We start from the raw sequence: 21,395 nt of genomic DNA, 5'->3' as shown, positions 1-21,395 counted from the left end.
GAATTAATTGGCTTAAATGTTACACTCAAATTCACATACATATACAGCTAAGAAAGAGAGCAAAGTAGCCTATCCCTAAAAGAAAATAAATAAATAAAATTTGTGCTTCTAGGCCAAGCCAAAAGCACATGCAAGTGGCTTATAGAGCCCACCACCTCACATGTATGTATTAAGGGTCAATGCGTTGGAATTTTGCATTTGTATGAACACACGCATCACACTCAAAACTTAGGAACATAAAGAGAATTTAGGTCAAAATCATCATTCAAATGGGTCTGCTTCATATCCTCTAAGGTGGGTAGTTGACTTTTACTTCATCATAATCCTAAGGAGGAAGAGAAGGCTCACCAATATTAACAATTCTTCATAGAAAATATATTCATTAATGAGTATGATAAAGGTTTTACTTTGAAGAAGGTTGTAAATAAATGAGAACTAGCTATAAAATAAATGAAATTATTATTAAAATACAAATAAATAAGACTTACCTATGATGATGTAGCTATTTTTTATTAGTTGTTATTTTTTAATATGATACTAAACATGAATTTTTGACCTATCATAAAAAAAATTCTAATTTATAATGATGAGAATAATGGAATAAATAAAAATATAAATCTTAAACAAAATAAAAAATAAAAAATCGAAGAAATTGTTTTTTTTTTTTATGTCTTTATAATTCACATGATCACCAATCACATCATGAATAAAATAGTTCTTTTAAAATGTATAAACCATTCAAAACCTACCTTTCAATTCAATGGGCATCTACTCAAAATTAGGCTCAATTGGGGTCAATCTTGGCAGCCCCACATGACTTACCCACTTACCACGTACTATGATCCCACAAAAAATATCCTACAACCCACCCCCATCCACATACCCTTTTTCATCAATATATAAATTCATCATGTGTCTTTTTGGTCTTGGAAGTAGATCAAGGATCATGTGACCTAAAAAAAGTTAGTCTTAATTTGATCCAAAGGTTGAGGCTCCCCAAATCAATGCTACTTTATGTAGATTATACATCTACATATATGTATCTTATTATTTCCCTTCATACAAGTCAATATGTAGACCATATGTGTATAAAAAGAATCCACTTTTTCTCATAAGAGGCGTGGGAAACGCACTAAAAAGAAAAGAGTAACTACAAAACCCAACCCACTTGCCTTAGTGCATGCTGGCCTCCCACAAAACCTCCTTCTTTCCTACTTTTTCTCCTCACTTTCCTATTTGGGATTCAAACCCACATACCCAAAACCATCAAATGAACACCTAGAAAGTTTTGTTTTTCAAAAGCTTCAAACACAAAACAAACGCCCTTCTCCATACTTTGAAACTTTCCCCCAATATGGCTCCCAACACCAAGCCCAAAAAGGGCTTTCTTCCACCCCAAACAAGCCTCACAACAACCCTTTTCTTCATTGTTCTCTTCACCATTCCAGCTCTTCTTCTCCTCCATGCCCCTTCCACCTCCATCTCCAACACCTTCTCCTCCCATGCCAGTCCCTGGACCGGTGACCTCCGTGTAGCTGAGTTCGCCTGGAACCGCCTGGAGCTGGGCGGGAGCCGTGCCCCACCCGTCGTCCTCAAGATCGCGGTCTTCTCAAGGAAATGGCCTATTGGCACAGCCCCAGGTGGCATGGAGCGCCATGCCCACACGCTGCACACAGCCCTATCCCGCCGCGGCCACCGCGTCCACATCTTCACCTCCCCGCCTGGAGACCAGAGAGGAGCAGCTGCTTTGCAAGAAATGAATATGCAGCCTAACGGCACCCCAACGTCCTCATCCCCGAGAATTCACTGCCATGAAGGGGAACCAGGGCGGTGGCGCTACAACAAGGCGTGGGAGCAGTTTGTTGAGGAGAACCGCCAGGACCCTTTCGACGTAGTCCACTCAGAAAGCGTCGCGCTGCCTCACTGGCTGGCGAAAACTCTCCCCAACCTTGCGGTCTCATGGCACGGTATTGCCCTTGAGAGCTTGAGCTCAGACCTCTACCAAGACTTGGCCCTGCGCCCCCCCGGTGAGCCCATCTCTCCAGGCTTCAACAGGAGTGTCCAAGGGGTGATCCCAAAAGTCCTGAATGAAATAAGGTTCTTCCACAACTATGCCCACCACGTAGCCATAAGCGATAGCTGTGGAGAAATGCTAAGGGATGTATACCAAATCCCCACCAAAAGAGTCCATGTGATTCTGAATGGAGTCGATGAGGAAGACTTCCGGCAGGACCTGGAGCTAGGTCACCAGTTCCGGTCCAGAATCGGGATCCCACAAAACGCTAGTTTAGTACTAGGAGTTGCAGGGAGGCTAGTGAAGGACAAAGGGCATCCCATACTCCATGAGGCCTTCTCCAGGTTCATAAAACGACACCCAGATGCCTACTTGATTGCTGCAGGCTCAGGGCCATGGGAGAACAGGTACAAGGACTTGGGGCGCCAGGTACTAGTCTTGGGATCCATGAATCCTTCCCAGCTTCGGGCCTTCTACAACTCGATCGATGTCTTTGTGAACCCAACTCTTAGGCCTCAGGGGCTCGATCTCACTCTAATGGAGGCCATGATGAGTGGGAAGGCTGTATTGGCATCAAGGTTTCCAAGCATAAAAGGCACAATTGTGGTTGATGATGAGTATGGGTTCATGTTTTCTCCAAATGTGGAGTCACTGTTGGAAGCAATGGAACAAGTGGTGAAAGAGGGAAGAAGAAGGTTAGCACAAAGGGGAAAGGCGTGTAGGATATATGCAACCTCTATGTTTACTGCAACCAAGATGGCCTTAGCATATGAGAGGATGTTTCTTTGTATAAAAAATGAAACATTTTGTATGTACCCTTAGGCTATAGGGATAGAACATAATTTTTTCTTTTAATTTTTTCTCCTTTTTTTTTTTTTCTATTTTTTACTTTGAGAGTTCATTTTAATAGGAATATATATTGCTTATAATAATTTCTTTCACTTTCTTTCAGATTTTGGATTTTGGTTAAATATATCAATACTTGTTGGTTTGCAATTTCACAAATACTTTACTTATTATTTTTATTTCTAATTTTTACTCGTCTCCCCTTTCACTCAAAATAAGGGATGTATTTAAAATTTCAAACCTATGGAAACTAGATATATTTAGCCAAAACCTTAAGGGTGAACGAAACCCACCCCCCCCCCCCCCCCCCCCCCCCCCCCCTCCCTTTTTTTTTTTTTAATCACTAACCTATGTTTGATATATATAAAAAATGAAATATTTGATAAGTACCCTTATGCCATAGGGATAGAAAATAATTTTTTTTTTCTTTTTTTATTTGTTTTTTGTTTTTTGTTTTTTATTTTTTATTTTTTTTTTATTTGTTTTTTGTTTTTTGTTTTTTGTTTTGGTTTTTTTCTTGTTTTTTGTTTTTTCTTTTTTACTTTGAGAGTTCATTTTAATTGGAATATTATATATTGCTTGGAATCATTTCTTTCTATCACTACCCTTTGTTGCTATTTGATTGATTAGCATATGAAATGTTTCTTTATATAAAAAATGAAACATTTTGTATGTATCATTAGGGTATAGGGATGGAACATAATATTTTTTTTCTTTTTAAATTTTTCCATTTTTACTTTGAGAGTTCATTTTAATTGGAATATGTATTGCTTGGAATCAATAGTTTGTTTTTATCACTACCTTTTGTTATTATTTAACCAGTTAGCATATGAAAGGTTGTTTCTTTGTATCAAAAATAAAACATTTTGCATGTACCCTTAGTGTGTACTTGCATTTTTTACATGCATTCTCATTCATATCAAAAATTTGTCATCAATAAGAAGGTTATGCCCCAATGTAAGCCATCATCTCAAAATCTATCATCAGTAAGAGGGGTATGTCCTAGTGTAAGCCATCATCTCATATCAAAATCTATCATCAATGAGAGGGGTATGTCCCCATGTAAGCCATCATCTCAAAATCCATCATCACTAATGCTCCAAGTAATCTTCAAATCTCAAGCATCGCCCATGTGTGAGCTATCCAACACAATGTAAGATATCACAGCCTCAAGGTGGTCTCTAGACCTTAGACGTAACGTAGGTTAAGGTAATAGGGTGAAAGAAACAAAAGGAAACTAGGCTAAAAAATTCAATAATATAATACCCATAACCCTCATGTGTGAGATGCAATACATAAAAAAAAAAAAAAAAAAAAAACCTCATGAGTCATGGACTTAGGGGTGTCCCAAATACAATAAGGATGGTAGAAGAAATAACATACCAAACATCAACAAGATGAATATAAACCAAATATGAATGCTAAATCCAAATTTGACATCGAAAGATATGAGAAAAGAAAGAAAGAGATCGAGTAATGAAACGAAGTAATGAAATGAAGATAGAGGAAAGCAAAGAGAAAGGAAAGCGAGTAATGGTCAATATGCATCAAAGCATGGAAAACAATCATATCATAAATGGATGGAATAATAAATTGGGCAAGAATCTAGAGACCCTAAGGATTTCTCGCCTTTCTCACAAAAATCAAATGGATGGTTCATACTCCTACCCAAGAATACATACACATCACAGGAAAAATCTCAAGAAGAATTGAAGATCATTGAGAGCTCTCGTACGAACTTTCTCCAACATATAAACCTTGTGAAATGAATTGACACATCCATACATGAGTCCAAAGGAGAATAATATAATGAACATATAAATAATGCGCCTTTTTTTTTCCTTTTGCGCATACCCTTATCAATAACAAACAATCTTCCATGAAAATACAGTCACATGAGTAAACCCTCCTTATATACTGATGTAACATGAATTCTCATAAAAAAGACAACCTCTTAAACTAAGATCTCTAAACCACTACCCATGAGGTGAACTAAGGCAAAGAATGTGACTGTCCTCCATGTAGTGATGTGTGAAAAACCAACACTTAAGTTGGAATAAAGATAATGCCAAGTAGGCAATGATGAGAGAGGACAACAGGACAGACATCACAAATGATGATATGTGATATAGAAAAGAGTGATGATAGCAAGATAGAAATATCACAATGAAGAATGAGGAAATAGACCCAAATATGTCTATTAGGTCCAATGCTCATGAGGTCCATAATAAAAGCATACAAGCATTATAAGGTTCCCAACTTGGTACCAAAGGTAAATGAGGTGATACGACGTAAAAGACTGTAATGTCCACTTGAGGCTCAAATAGCTAGCAACGGGTAACTCTATATGTAAGAGTAATAAGGTAAATAGGCTCATGAAATGATGGTCACCCATCATTTGACCAAAACCTCAAACATCATGCTCTCAAGATCTCACATAGTCGACACTAAAAACTAGTATCCATCTAATGTAATTACATAAACCCTTTAGAATAATATGAAAGCTCTCTCCAGATATTCTGAGTAACCTCTATATACATCTCAACCATAACATAGTCAACAATGTCATGAAGAAATCAGGCCACTCTCTTATCATAAACCACTATTCATCATCTTATAAAATCAATATTCATAACCATATAAAACTCTCCGAAGACATGTGCAAGACAATTTGGATAGTTTACAACAACCTTTTTGCCCATCTAAACCATAAAATAGTCAACAAGCTCATAAAGTGATCAAATCACTCTCTCATCACAAGCTATCCATTATCATGCAACACTCATCTCAAGTCCAATGTATTGTATTAAACTAAGATAGACAAATGTGGTAAGGTCATATAGTGGTGTCAAGGGGGTGTCATACTAGGCTCAAAATAGGTAGGTCATCAAGTCTAAAAAGTTAGGGTATGGATATAGATATGTATAAGATGCTACTCTAATCATTAGATGAAATGTGTCGTAGTCCCAAACTCCCTAGGTCAATCTCATCCTAGGTCAATAGGTTTAATATCCTCTATGATAGATCAACCCAAATGATCACGATATGCAAGTGAAATATGTCTCATATCAAAAGCATAACACATATCAACACAAGAGATGTAAAGCATATTCATAAGAAAGGGAAGAACAAATACTTATAAGAAAAAAATCACATCACTAAATAAATCAATGAGTACATCATGTGTGAAAAGTAAAGGACTACAAACAAATGGATTCTCAACATGAACTATAAGTTGCAACTCTAAACCAAAATTGGACTTGATAAAATAAAGATGGCTTAGACGACTACCACAATCAAACCATGGAATGTTTTATACTAAAACACTACAAAGTAATGCACCTATGTTAAGTAAAAGAATACCTAATCTAAAAAAATCTCATAGTGTCAAGTGGTCACTGAATATCGCCAACATCCATAATGCTCTATTGAAAACCAAGATGAAAGGGAATTGCATGAGTAGAATGTGTAGACAAAGGGATTAACAATCATACTTGGGCCAGACAAGTTAACGACACTAGAATAAATCATGTCCTGTGTCACATTGTTGAGTGCAATGCAATGCTCAGTATCATGTCCCTAGGTTTGATGATATGCACAATGCTTATGCAGATAGAAATGAGAAGGAATAGGATGCAACAAATGACATGGTGCCAAGGGAACAATCAAGTTGATATCTCAAAGCTTATCAAAAGCTCAAATTGTGGTCATGCTCAATGGTGTATACTATCTCATAGGCCTCTGAACATATAATTTAGGTGGTTGATGAGCAAGAGGTCTCGGATATGGTGGTCATGGTTGCATACTAGTCCGATCAATGTAAGGCTACTAAATATAAACCGACTAATACTGATAATGTGAATGAGATAAGTGGGCTCTGATTGTAGGAGGCCTATAGTATGAGGGATGAGCAGGCCTTTAATGCTGGCAACTAATAATGTTGATCTCTTTTGCCTTACTAGGTGATTTGATCGACTTTTTTCTCTTACTATCATGGGAAGAAACAATATTTGTCCATAGACCTCGAGCAATAGTCTCCTCAACATTGAAAACAGTTTGAAACAAACTCTTGAGATCTTGGAAAGTGATGCTTACGAGGCGTCTAGCAAACCTCGACTAAAGGTTTTGAAGAACTATATCAATATGACCTTGCTCTTTAAACCAATCTACCATTCCAACCACATTTTCCCTCTTACGACTAATAAAGTAAGATATAATCTTGTCTAGCCTTTGTTTGGTGGCTTTTAACTCTCGTATGGATACATCAATATCAATGCTAAATGCAAATTGTGTCCGAAAAGGCTCAATCAATGTAAACCATCTCTGTTATGCCCTCCTAAGTGACATAGGGAAAAAAACTATTAACTATGCATCATCTAACCCATATGCTCCCATGACTATGTTGTACAATCTTAAATAGATCTTTAGAAAACTGATTCCATTATAGCACTCAATGTTCGAAACATTTGAAATTTGGTAGGCAAGCTAGCTGTCAATATGTCATCTCTTTCATCCCAAGTCGAACCTCCATCTTATAAGCTCATCTACCTCATCTTAGACTCAAGCCTCTCAACCTTGGCCTCTTGCTCAACCAATCTAACATCATCATTAATAGGAACAATGTGATATGGTGCTGTGGTGGTAGGAGGTGTAATAGTCTTATAATGATCATATAAATGAAATGGAACACTATGTGAAACCTTGGGAGGAAAAGCTTTTGTTGTCTTAGATGTATGAGGAACTGTCTCATATGTACCTATGCCAATTAGATGATGATCATAGCGAGAACTTTCTATTTGATCCAAATGTCTACTCACTCTCACCATAAACTTTTGAATAGAAGCAAGTATAGAAGTTAGCTCGTTTAACATCAATTGAACTGTTTGAAATCTGGGATGAATTTGATATGATCAATTAGTCTCCAACCTTTCTCTAAGGCTATGACTTTAGACTCAAATAACTCCTAGATTGACCCCTTACAATGAAAATAATACAACAAAATGAATGAGAGACACAAAATAAGACCCTAAATACTATATACAACATAAGGCAAACACATGGTCCTAAGGTGACATTCTGAAATTTGGATGTATGATAATAACTCTAGAGTCATAAAGGTATCCATTGTGAGGTGATTGCAAATGGAACTAGAGAATTTGTATCAATAATCCAAGATAAGAAAGGTGTGAAAAACAATGCTATCACAAGATCAATACTCCATTTATGACTACATATCCTTAACTTAACTTTCAACCCGAACTCCATAGAGAAAAAAATGATAAGGTGATCAAGGCAACTTTCTAAAAAAAAGGTATGAATGTGAAAACTTGTTTTTCATATTTCCATAATGAAAATGATGAGCATCGGATTGAAGATTGAATTAAGCATCGAACAAAGAATGAGGTATTAGGTCCATGATAGGTATAAGATACAAAATTAAAGGTAAGTGATCAATGAGCATATCCTAGAGAGTCAAGTAGAAAATGACAATAAACTAAAAGAATGTGCTAACTCGAGAAGGGGATATGGAAACCCTAGGGAGAAGACATACTAAACTTAATGAGCTAAAAAGAGAATCTAATGAAACATGAAAAATGGTGTTCCAATTGATACTTAAACCTATACTGATCTTCGAGCACTCTCAACTAAAGACCAAATGAAGGAGTATTGGGTCCATGTTATGACTAAAGCGATCTTGAAACCTCTCAAATGCACCCATGTGTGAGGAAGGAATCTTAATTCAAGAATTTAAGGCTCACCCTACAAGGTCAAAACAGTTCTAAAAAGAGAAGGGTAGATTTTAAAGGGTCCTTAGTAAAAGCACTTGTATCATCCAACAGTATGCAACCTTGTACACACTTTTGAAGAAAGAAAGTGCTTCCATGCAAGGTGGCCATCATCTCACATACGCACTTCCTCACATTCTCCCAAGGGGTTTCCTATGGTGAAGGCTCTCATCTCTTAATGCTTAGTGGCCATCTAAGGTGTATAGTGAACAATGTGTGTGTATCTAAAAATTTTATAAAATCAAAGCAAAAAAAAAAAAAACACATTGGTCACATAAGTATTTTGAAATCTAGCTTTAGGTTATACAAGTTTTCAAAGATCGGACTCCTGTCAACATCAATGTGTCAACCTCCTTTAGAATGCTCCCAAACATAGGTATAGTCCATCACTAGATCCTACTTTGAATCATTAACTCAGTCGATAAACAAACAAAGCAACAACTCTCATATCAAGTATAAGATCAAGAGAAACAAGGTTGACTAAGGTTAGGGAATTGGAGATAAATGGATAAATGTTTGTCTCACATAGATAAGCAATACATGTATCACATAAAAGAAAAACAGTCATGCAACAAATAGTTGAATAACATCCATGTTAATACATAAGCTAAGCAAAAAATGGGATAAGTAAGTTGAATAGCATGCTCAAAGATAATCAAGATAATATACAATAAAGAGAATCAACATATTAAGATGAAATAAATATAAAACAACAATAATACATGTGTAAGGGTGAGTACGATAATCATACAACAAGGAGAGTCAATATGCTAAGATATGCATAAGAACCAATCAATTAAATCAACATATCAACATCTCAAACGAATATAAAAACCAAGCATGAATCACACCAAAGCTCTTAATGTGCAATCAACACTAAAACAAATAAAAACACAAAAAGAGAAGAGTATCTACTGATCGACCAATCAAACACCATATGTGCCTCAACTTAAGTCCAAGCTTAACCCTATCATTGATCCCCAATGGGTTCTCCATTTTATGGACTCACATTTTTTATGTGTGTTCTCACTTGATGGCAAGACTCGTTTTTTATTTTGAAAATCAATTTTTTTTTTCATAAATTTTTTTTTTGGAGTTGCCACTTAATTTTTGTTTAGTTTTAAAAGGAAAAACAAAAAAAAGAAAAAGAAAACCCCAAGTGTGACTCCTAAAAGGAAAAAGACAAGTTTGTCAAAAACCAAGTCTAGGTGCAAGGGTTAGGTTACCTATCAGGAGGGTATGATGATGAGTTATAACACCTTTTTAAACCTTAAAATTAAGTCTCTACTAATCAAGTTAAAGAAAGTATGGCAATTGATCAAGAAATCAATGGATACCAAGGAATGATCATAAAATGAAGGTGACTCATGCATAAAGAATAAATAAACAGAGTGGGGATAAGAGCATACCTTAGAAGCGAGCAATAATGCACTCGTGGAAAATGTAGGCTGATGAATCCTCTTTTCTCTCTTTTTTTGGTGCTCTTATCTAGCTCTCTCAAGCTTTTCCTCATTTGGTTCTTCTTCATTTTCTTTTCTGGTTTTTCTGTCTTTCTCTTTCTTCTTATTCAAGACTCCTTCCTAAACAAAGCCAAAAGTCTTTCTCTCTAACTTTCTCTTTACCCTATTTTAAAGAATATTCCCCATCCACGTGTCTCACATCGGGTGGCCTAAAAGAACCTTAAAAACCTACTCCCACTCTCCTTTCTCTTCCTACTACGTGTCCCTTCAAAGGTTGCCAAGAAATGGAGTTTAAAAGCTTCCTAATGTTAGCCAAAATATTGCATCACTAGGGCCCAAAATGAGGGGTCTATACCAAGGCAATAAAAAATTAAGCCCAAAAAAATAAACCTAAAATTAATAAGCCAAGTAACATTCAACAAAGTCTAATCATATGAAGCCCCAATGAATATAAACTAATCAAACCTAAACTCAATAAATGAAGTCTAAACCCCACATGAACAAATTTAGGCCTAAAAACAATCACAACTCAATGCCTTGATAGCCCACCAACAAAACCCAATGCTGAAAATATAAATTATGGGGATCAAATGAGGACTTTACCTTGCTTTTAATACCCTAGGTTGAAAAGGAAAGCTAAACTATCCGTGAATGGTGGGATATAGTAGATTGATGATGATGGTGATGAGGAGTTGTGGGTGGTGTGGTGACTGGTGATTGTTGGTGGGGCTTGGAGGTGGGTGTGGTGCCAGGAGGGGTCAAGGGCTACCATGGATAAGGACAACGAGAGGGTAAAATGACAGTAGGAGAGAGATGTTGACGATTACAATGAAGAGAAAGAAAAACAATGTAGGGAAAATAATAAAATGAATGAAAATGAGAGAAGAAGAAAAATGAGGGGTGTGAGTCTAAGAGATATAAGAAAATGGAAAGAAGAGAAAAATAAGGAAAAAAAGAAAAGAAAAGAAAAGGGAAGTGATGGTTAAACATGTGTATGGTTTATGGTGTTTCAAGATGGACTTGGTTAGAGTGAGCCACAAAAGTAAGCCAAAAATTTAGGGTCTGTACTTAGGCTATAGGAATATAACATAATTTCTTTTATTTATTTTTTCTTTTCTTTTTTTATTTTTAAAATTTTCACTCTGAGATTTCATTTTAATTGGAATATATATGGCTTGGAATGAGAGGTTTTTTTTTTAATAAAAAATGAAATTAGCATTTTGAATGTCCTCTTCTCTAAAATATTATTTTTTTATTTTTTTATTTTTTTATCTCCAATTCCCTTTCTTTCTTCCTCTATGTGAGCCTCACCTTTTCTTCCTTATGTAGTAGTGATCCTTCCACTATTCCCGTTTCAATGGCATGATACCTCAAATTTATGGCCAATCGTTGTCACATTAAGGATCCAAATGAGCCTTGAACAAAAGGCTCATGAAAATGGTTCAAAAAAATTAAGCCATATGTTTGGACTCATATTTTTTATGTGTCCCTACTCGTTGGTGAGACTCGTTTTTTAAGGTAAAAAAAATATATTTTTTAAAAAAATCTGGAGTTACCACTTGTTTTATTTTATTTTAAAAGGGAAAATAAAATAAGAAAGAAAAACCATAAAAAAATGTGACTTCAAAAGTCTTGGAAAAACTCGTCTTTGTAAAACCCGAGTTTAGGTATGAGGATTAGGTTACCTATTGGGAAGGTACCTCAAAGAGGTAGCACCCCTCTAAGTCGTAAAAAGGTCTTTATTGGCAAAGTTGAGGGAAATGTGGCAGTTAATCAATTGATTATGGATACCTAGATAGGTTAAGGTGATTTCAAAATTAGCATGCCAAACAAGAAAGTCAAATCACAATCATAAAGAAGATGATAGTGTATGTACCTGAACAACAACTTAAGCACCATCAAAAGACATTGAAGTTAGTTCAAACAACAAGACATATAACATGCAACATGCATTCTATCTCATTCAAATAATGAAGTAACAAACAAAACATACTAAGCAATAGCATATATCCGAATTTGCACACTCAAAGTTTGCATGTTTGCATAATTAAAGGGATAAAAGGTGTGAGAGATGTACCTAAATAACATGCATAACTTACAGTGTGCTTACACATGATGAAATAGGGTTAGAACAATTCATGATATATATATAACATTTGTATAGCTAAAAAAAAAGCAAGATTCCAAAGGAATATCATCTATCACCTAGGACATACATACAAGCTTATTGTTAAATTTAAACTAATACTCAAGATAGTTATAAGTATCAAAATTAGTGACTAGGACAAAAACATGCAGCAAGGGGCATAACAATTGCATTCAAATGAAAATTCATAAACAATTATCTAAAAATTATTATTTTGTCATGGGAAAAATTAAACAACATCCTCATCATGTCTATATTACAATACCAAAGCCAAGATCAAGCAAATATATATCAGTTAACTCTAGATTAAAAGATAAGTTAAAGACTATATAGAATTTCTAGCATGCTGTCAGAACATAAGCTTTCACAAAACAACTGCTAAAAAAAATATCTAGAATGAGAATTTAATTACAAAAAAATTTAGGGAATTTCAATAGCATGCATAAACTAATTTTTTTTTTAAACCAACATAGAAGTGCCAAAAAATCACCAAAAAAAAAAATCAAGAAACATTTTTAGAATGCCTATTTTACAAGAAAAATAAAGACAATGTGAGAAAGCATACATATCAATTTTAAAAACAATTAAACAACTCCTCTATTCAAAATTAGGACAATGTAGAAAGGGAAAATTGTATCTTTCAATTGGAAAAACTATTTTCAATATTTTTTTTGTGTTTAAAGTCAATTTAAAGAAGTCTAGAGTTGAGGCAAAAATATTAAATTAACTTTACAAAGTCATATAATAATTTATTTAAAAAAAAATGCATTTTGGGTCTCCAAAATTGGGTGAAAACAAAACCCCTAAAAGGCTCATGTGTATCTTCCATTTTAGAATTGTTTCTTTTAATTCAAACTTATCCTCTCCATTTAAAAAAAAATTATGATTTTCCAACAAATAAAAAAATAAATAAAATAAAAATAAATAAATAAATTATATATTCCGATTCTTCAATTTAAAATTTATCCTATCTATTTTAAAAAAAAATTTGATTTTCCAATAAATAAAGATTAAAAACTAAATCTCCTTAAAAAAATAAAAAATAAAAAATATGATGTCAACCCTTTCTTTTCCATTGGTAGGTTTCCTTGCAAAAGCATCAAATTTATTAAATTAAATAATTGAATGAATAAATAAATAAATTAGAAAACGATAAAACAATAATAAATAAATAGGTTAATTAAAAATAAAAATAAATAAATAAATAAATAAAAATGAGCAACCATGTAAGTCATGCAAAAAATGCCAAAGAGGTGACCTAAGTGTGTTTAAAGTGGGCTTAGGTGAACCTAAGCGGGCCTAGGTGAACCTAGGTAGACCTAGGTGAATCTAGGTGGGCCTAAATGGGCCTAGGTGAGTTAGGTGAGCCTAAGGTGGGCCTAGGTGGGTTAAGTGTACCTAGATGGGTCAAATGTGCCTAAGTGAACTTGGGTGACCTAAAGGGGTTAGGGTAACCTAAAAAGGCCAAGGTAATCCTAAATGGGTCAAATGAGTCTAAGTGGGCCTAAGTGATGCCTAATGGGCCAAGTGTGAGTAAATGAGCCTTGGTGGGCATGGTATGCTTAAATGGGCCTAAGTGAACTAGAAGTGTGCCTAACTATGTTATCCTAAATGTGTATCTAAATAAACTATCCTAAAAAAAGAACGAAAAATCGTAGGTTAACTCGAGGCTGCCAAGGGTCACAATGAGGGGTCAGATAAATCCCTCGACTAGAGTCTCGAAGGTGGTTCGAAAGATAAGTTGTATGAGTAGCGTGAGCTACCAAGGAACTACTATGGAATATTGAAAGATCACCTAATAGGGCATGTGCTAAAGAAACAAAATGGAGGGTCTACAATATGAGAATCAATGGGCCACCAAGAAATGACTACAAGTAAAAAAAAAAGTATATGAAGACACTTAGTACTACATGTGCTAAGAAGACAAAACAGAAGTTCTACCCCTTAGTTGTAGGAAATTTATAAAAAAAAAAAGAATAATTTATCTTAGAGAATTAAAGAAATATTAAATATGCATGGCACATAGTTTTAATTTTTAGTAAATGTATTATCGAATTTTTTACAAAAAAATAATATGCATTAAAGAATAAAAAATATGGGAAACAAGATTATTTAACTTTTTTTAAAAAAAGGAATAATATTATTAAAGATAAAAAAAAAATATATGAAAAAAAGAATGCTTGAAACATAATAGGAATTTTTAGTAAGTAAATTATTTAATTTTTTTTATTTTATAAAAGGTGCAAAAAAAAAATAGTGAATAAATTATTTAATTTTTAGCAAATAAATTAATTAAATATTTTAATAAAAAGATTAAAAATATGGAAAATCAATACTAATTTTTTAAGATATAAATTATTTATTTATTTATAATATATATATATATATATATATATATATATATATATATATATATATATATATATAAAGAATGCATCAAACATAATAAAATTTTTTTTAGTAAATAGATTATTTAGTTTTTTTTAATAAAAAGTTATGAAAATATGTATTAAAGAATAAAAAAAATGGAAAAATAGGGTTTAGAGAATAAAATATTTAAATTTTTATATATAAAAAAGATAAAGAGATATGGAAAAATAATAGTAAATAAATTATTTAATTTTATATAAAAAGTATGAGAAAACAGTAAAGAATAAAAATTGAGAAACAAGGTTTAGTAAATAAACTATTTAAATCTTTTATGATAAATGGAGTAATATATATTATAGAAATAAAGAAATGGAAGATATAGGAAAATATAAAATTAGAAGTGACCAGGATAAGGATTCAATTTGAACTCAACTGATAAGGATTTAATAGTTTGAATCTCTACGGATTCTAGTGATCATAGGATTCCAAACTGATAAGGATTTAATAGTTTGAATTACTAAGGATTCTAGTGATCTAGGATAAGGTTGAATCATTTTTTTTTTTCAGTTTTGATTCATTATAAATTCTGGTGTAACTCTCATTGTACGTGAAGTTTTTCAAGTCAATAAACTTGTAATTCTCTTCATGGTATCAGAGTCATCAGCCTGAAAAATGACATCAATCACTGGAGACCAAACACCCCAATCTTCTTTGAATGTACAGAATAGTCTAGCCACTGAAATTCAATCAACCCAACCACCTCAGCTTCCATCAAACACCCTTAACCATTCCTTGACCATCAAGCTTGATGAACACAATTATCTGTTTGGGAAATCTCAGATTCTCACATTTAGAAGATCATGTCAAGGGTATGATAAAATATCCTCCAAAACCTCTTCTGAATTCAAACACCATCAATCCTCTGTATCTACGATGGCAAAGGCATGATCAGACAATTCTGAATTGGATTTTCTCATCACTATCAGAAGGAATCCATGCTCAGATCATTAATTCAGCAACCTCGTTTGTGGCTTGGGACTACGTTTCACCTCTCAGTCAAGAGCAAGGATCAGGCAATTTTGAATTCAACTGCAATCCACAAAGAAAGGTACCCTTTCCATGACTGAATACCTGGTAAAAATGCAAGGGTTTGTAGACAAAAGGGAAACAACTGATCATTTGGTGCCACATGAAGAGCAAATCGAACATATCCTAAATGGTTTGAGTCCTAAGTATGAATCTTTTGTTACATCTACCAGCACCAAACCTGGAGGTATTGGTGAACTTGATATAGGAGAAATAAGTAGTCTCCTATTTATTCAAGAGAATCATCTGGATATCACAAATGGAGGTCAAGAAACTCTGCTACAAATCTCAACACATATTGCAGTTCAAAACAGCAATAAAAAAAAAAATACCAAGGCACTTTCTATCAACACAACAATCCGTCAATGAACAATGATAAGAGAAATAATTCTGGTGGTAAGAATTCTCAACATTTTCAGAACAAAAATCTACAAAATAACAATTTTTTCTGGCAGGGGTCATGGATATGGACGAGGTAAAGGCCTAGGAAATTATCAAAATAAGTCCAAGCCACAATGTCAGGTTTGTAGAAAGCTTGGTCACATAGCAGCCATATGTTATTACAGATTTGATCAAACCTATCAAGGCCCAAATGTCAGTCAGCACACAGCCATGACAGCTTCTCCACATATAGTCAATGATCTAAACTAGTATCCAGATTCAGGGGCTTCTAATCACATTACTCCTGGTATTAACAACCTATCAATGCCAGTAGAGTATGGAGGAGCCAACAAAATTTTGGTGGGAAATGGCCAAGGTTTTACCATCACTCATTCTGGGCATGCTGCTATTCATTCTAACAATAAATCTAATTGCTTCTAAATAATTTGTTTTGTGTGCCTGCCATAACAAAGAACTTGCTTGGTATATCCAAATTTACCTCTGACAACAATGCCTTTATTGAATTTCATCCTTCTTTATGTGTTGACAAGGATTCAACCACAAGGAAAGTTCTACTCAGAGGGAAGCTTGACTTATCAAGTGGGCTTTACCAACTTCAACTTCAAAATCTAGGATAAAAAATAAACTCAAGAAGCCTACAGAATAATTACATAGGGTCAGCAAGTTCTTTTTCAATGTTATCTATCTCTAGTTTGAATTCAAATGTAAGTCTATGATATCAGTGCCTTGGACACCCTCCTATGAAAGTTGTTGAATCTTTACTTTCCAATTGTAAAGTTCAAGTTCAAGGCAATAAAGATCAGTATTTCTTTTGTTCAGCATGCCAACTTGGAAAAGCACACAAGCTTCCTTTAAACCACTCCACTTCTATGACAACTGAACCCTTAGAATTAACATACTCAGATATTTAAGGTCCATCACTTGTGCCTGCTTTAAATGGGGTAAGATACTATATTCACTTCATTGACAACTTCACCAGATATACATGCATGTTTCCCATCAAACAAAAATCTGATGCATTTTCAAGTAATTCAAGGTTTTTATTGAACTTCAATTTAACAAAAAAAAATAAATAAAGGCACTTTAAATTGATTGGAGTGGGGAGTACAGGCCTTTCACTAATTTCCTTGCAACTTTTGGTGTCAAACATAGGCATCCATGTCCTCACACACTTGAACAACAAGGAAATGCAGAAAGAAAACATAGGCACATTATTGAAATGAGCCTAACCTAGCTTGCACAAGAGCATCCATGCCTTTAAAATTTTGGGAACAAGCCTTTGAAACTGCAGTTTATTTGATAAATAGACTTCCTACACCAGTGTTAAAGAATAGATCACCCTATCAAGCTCTTTATCACCAAAAACCTGATCTTACTCATTTAAAAGTTTTTGGGCCTAGGTTGATAGGCCATGAACAGCCCAACCCAATGTGTAGTCTTACTTGAGTCTTGAGCTTGGTGTTACAAAACCCACATAAAGAATAATATTTTAAAGCTAAAGTAATTTAAAAAACTTGTGGTCTCTCCTCAATTTTATCCAATTTTCTTTCATTTTCATATTTTGTTGGATGAATGTTGAACATTAATGCTTTACTATTATAAATCGACTAATTTTTTTTAAAAAAATATAAACTTTCAAAAATAAAAAATAAAACCAAAATAAAATAATAAAAAAATAAAACAATAATTGAATAATAAAAATATAAAAATCCCATAAAATAGTAACTAATCAATTCCTTCAAATATAATCCCCTTTCATGTGATTTGACAAAGCACATGTGGACAAAGCACAACCACATGAATTAATAGGCATAAATGTTACACTTAAAAAGTCACGTACATATACAGCTAAGTGGACCTTAAAAAGAGAGCAAAGTAGCCTATCCCTAAAAGAAAATAAATAAATAAAATTTGTGCTTCTAGGCCAAGCAAAAGCACATGCAAGTGGCTTATAGAGTCCACTACCTCCCACATGTATATATTAAGGGCCAAGTTTATATCGTGTGTGTTGGCATTTTACATTTGTATGAACACATGCATCACACTCAAAACTTACCTAAAGGGAATGTGGGTTGTATATGTTAAGGGAATGTCAAAAGCAACAGTCAAATCGGTTTCGCTCCAAATCTTCCTAAGGTGGGTAGTTGACTTATTACTTCATTATAATCCCTAGGAGGGAGAGAAGGCTCACCCATATTAACAATTCTTCATAGAAAATATATCCATGATTAACACTTTATGTTTGTTTCTCGAGACAAAATACGAAAAAAAGAAAATAAAAAAAAGTTTAAAAAAATAAAAGAATATATTTAAATTTAATCAATTATTTTTATATATTTTTTAAAATTCAATTTACTTATTTTTTTTATATTATAATAAGATTAAATAATTTTAAAATATATAAATTTTAAATTAATTTTAATTATATTTAATTTTTTATATATTTTTTTTATGATGAAACCAAATATGAAAAAAATCGTGTTTCTTAATATTTATTTATTTATTTTTTAATATTTTTCAGAACCAAACATAACATAATATTTTACTTTGAAAGAAGGTTGTAAATAAATGAGAACTAACTATAAAATAAATAAAATTATTATTAAAATACAAATAAAAAAGACATTTTTTATTAGTTGTGATTTTTGGTTCTGACATGTTATAAAAAAGTTCTAATTTATAATGATGATAATGAAGGAATACATGAAAAAAACAAATCAATTATAAGGGTGAAGCTTGATCAAGTAGCAACATCTTAAAAGCAAGTTGAATATAAATCTTATGCAAAGATTATTGGGATTCAAACCCACGTACCCAGAACCATCAAATGAACACCTATAAATTTTTGGTTTTCAAAAGCATCTAGCACAAGACAAACACCCTTCTCCATACTTCGAAACTCACCCCCGATATGGCTCCCAACACCAAGCCCAAAAGGGGCTTTCTCCCACCCCAAACAAGCCTCACAAGAATCCTTTTCTTCATTGTTCTCTTCACCATTTCAGCTCGTCTTGTCCTCCATGTCCCTTCCTCCATCTCCAACCCCTTCTCCTCCCATGTCAGACCGTGGACCGGTGACCTCCGTGGAGCTGAGTTCGCCTGGAACCGCCTGGAGCTGGGCGGGAGCCGTGCCCCACCCGTCGTCCTCAAGATCGCGGTCTTCTCAAGGAAATGGCCTATTGGCACAACCCCAGGTGGCATGGAGCGCCACGCCCAAACGCTGCACACAGCCTTATCCCGCCGCGGCCATCGCGTCCACATCTTCACCTCCCCGCCTGGAGACCAGAGAGGAGCAGCTGCTTTGCAAGAAATGAATATGCAATCTAACGGCAGCCCAACGTCCTCATCCCCGAGAATTCACTTCCATGAAGGGGAACCAGGGCGGTGGGCCTACAACAGGGCGTGGGAGCAGTTTCTGGAGGAGAACAGCCAGGTCCCCTTCGACGTAGTCCACTCAGAAAGCGTCGCGCTGCCTCACTCGCTGGCGAAAACTCTCCCCAATCTTGCGGTCTCATGGCACGGTATTGCCCTTGAGAGCTTAAGCTCATACATCTACCAAGACTTGGCCCTGCGTCCCCCCGGTGAGCCCATTTCTCCAGGCTTCAACAGGAGTGTCCAAGGGGTGATCCCAAAAGTTCTGAATGAAATAAGGTTCTTCCATAACTATGCCCACCATGTGGCCACAAGCGATAGCTCTGGGGAAGTTCTAAGGGATGTATACCAAATCCCCACCCAAAGAGTCCATGTGATTCTGAATGGAGTCGATGAGGAAGACTTCCGGCAGGACTTGCAGCTAGGTCACCAGTTCCGGTCCAGAATCGGGATCCCACAAAACGCTAGTTTAATACTAGGAGTTTCAGGGAGGCTAGTGAAGGACAAAGGGCATGCCATACTCCATGAGGCATTCTCCAGATTCATAAAACGACACCCAGATGCCTACTTGATTGTTGCAGGCTCAGGGCCATGGGAGAACAGGTACAAGGACTTGGGGCGCCAGGTATTAGTCTTGGGGTCCCTGAATCCTTCCCAACTTCGCGCCTTCTACAACTCGATCGACATCTTTGTGAACCCGACTCTTAGGCCCCAGGGGCTCGATATTACTCTAATGGAGGTGATGATGAGTGGGAAGGCTGTACTGGCATCAAGGTTTCCAAGCATCAAAGGCACAATTGTGGTTGATGATGAGTATGGGTTCATGTTTTCTCCAAATGTGGAGTCACTGTTGCAAGCAATGGAACAAGTGGTGAAAGAAGGGAGAAGCAGGTTAGCACAAAGGGGAAAGGCATGTAGGAGATATGCAGCCTCTATGTTTACTGCAACCAAGATGGCCTTAGCATATGAGAGGTTGTTTCTTTGTATAAAAAATGAAACGTTTTGTATGTACCCTTAAGGATATTGGGATGGAACATAATTTTTTTTTCCTTTTTATTTGTCTTTTTTTTTTTCTTTTTTGGTTTTTAACTTTGAGAGTTCATCTTAATCGGAAGATATATTGCTTGGAATCATTTCTTTTTAGTATTAATTTCATTCACGTCCCTCATGTTTTAATTAAATACACCTAATCCTTGTTACTTTTGGTTTAATACACCTAACCCTCATTGTTTCGTAACTTCATCAAATACGTATTTTATCATTCTCATTTCTAATTTTCATTCACCTTTTCTTTTATTTAAAATAAGGAAGGTATTTTATACAATTTCAAACTCATAAAGATTAAATGTATTTAATCAAAACTGTAGAAGAAATGAATGAAATATATATATATTTTCTCATCAACCCGTGTTGCTATTTGATCAATTAGCATGAGAAGTTGTTTCTTTATATCGAAAATGAAATATTTTGTATGTACCCTTAGACTATAGGGACATAACATAATTATTATTATTATTATTTTTTTTATTTTTTTTTACTTTTACTTTTACTTTTACTTTCAGAGTTCATTTTAATTGGAATATATATTGTTTGGAATGATTTCTTTTTATCACTACCATGTGTCGCTATTTAATCGATTAACATATGAAAGGTTGTTTCTTTGTATCAAAAATAAAACATTTTGCATCTACACTTAGGCTCTAGGGATAGAACATAATTATTTTTTTCTTTTTCTTTTCCTTTTTTTTAAAAAAAAATTTTACTTTAAGATTTCATTATCATTGAAATATAGATTTCTTGGAATGAGAGGTTGTTTCTTTGAATAAAACATGTAATTAACATTTTGTATGTACCCTTAGCCTATAGGATAAAACATAATTATTTTTTTCCTTTTTCTTTTTATTTTTTCCCTT

At 34.5% G+C, this 21,395-nt stretch overlaps 2 protein-coding genes across 2 annotated transcripts; both read left to right on the top strand.

Moving 5' to 3' along the window:
• Positions 1 to 1,118: 1,118 nt before the first annotated feature.
• Positions 1,119 to 2,965, top strand: LOC100252842 (uncharacterized). The gene has a single exon (XM_002271036.5). It carries the CDS (start codon positions 1,355 to 1,357, stop codon positions 2,834 to 2,836), a length of 1,482 nt encoding a protein of 493 aa, XP_002271072.1. The 5' UTR covers positions 1,119 to 1,354; the 3' UTR covers positions 2,837 to 2,965.
• A 15,951-nt stretch (positions 2,966 to 18,916) lies between these two features.
• LOC100247730 (uncharacterized) lies at positions 18,917 to 20,532 on the top strand. The gene has a single exon (XM_002271072.4). It carries the CDS (start codon positions 19,022 to 19,024, stop codon positions 20,498 to 20,500), a length of 1,479 nt encoding a protein of 492 aa, XP_002271108.1. The 5' UTR covers positions 18,917 to 19,021; the 3' UTR covers positions 20,501 to 20,532.
• Positions 20,533 to 21,395: the final 863 nt, after the last annotated feature.

This window comes from Vitis vinifera, chromosome 2, assembly GCF_030704535.1.
Source record: "Vitis vinifera cultivar Pinot Noir 40024 chromosome 2, ASM3070453v1".
NCBI lineage: Eukaryota > Viridiplantae > Streptophyta > Magnoliopsida > Vitales > Vitaceae > Vitis > Vitis vinifera.
The sequence above is the reverse complement of the archived record's forward strand: the minus strand, read 5'-3'. Positions and strand labels throughout refer to the sequence as shown.

What these genes read in the sequence shown, in the direction of transcription:
- LOC100252842 (XM_002271036.5), top strand. Translation starts at nt 1,355, where the DNA reads ATGGCTCCCAACACCAAGCCCAAAAAGGGCTTTCTTCCACCCCAAACA.
- LOC100247730 (XM_002271072.4), top strand. Translation starts at nt 19,022, where the DNA reads ATGGCTCCCAACACCAAGCCCAAAAGGGGCTTTCTCCCACCCCAAACA.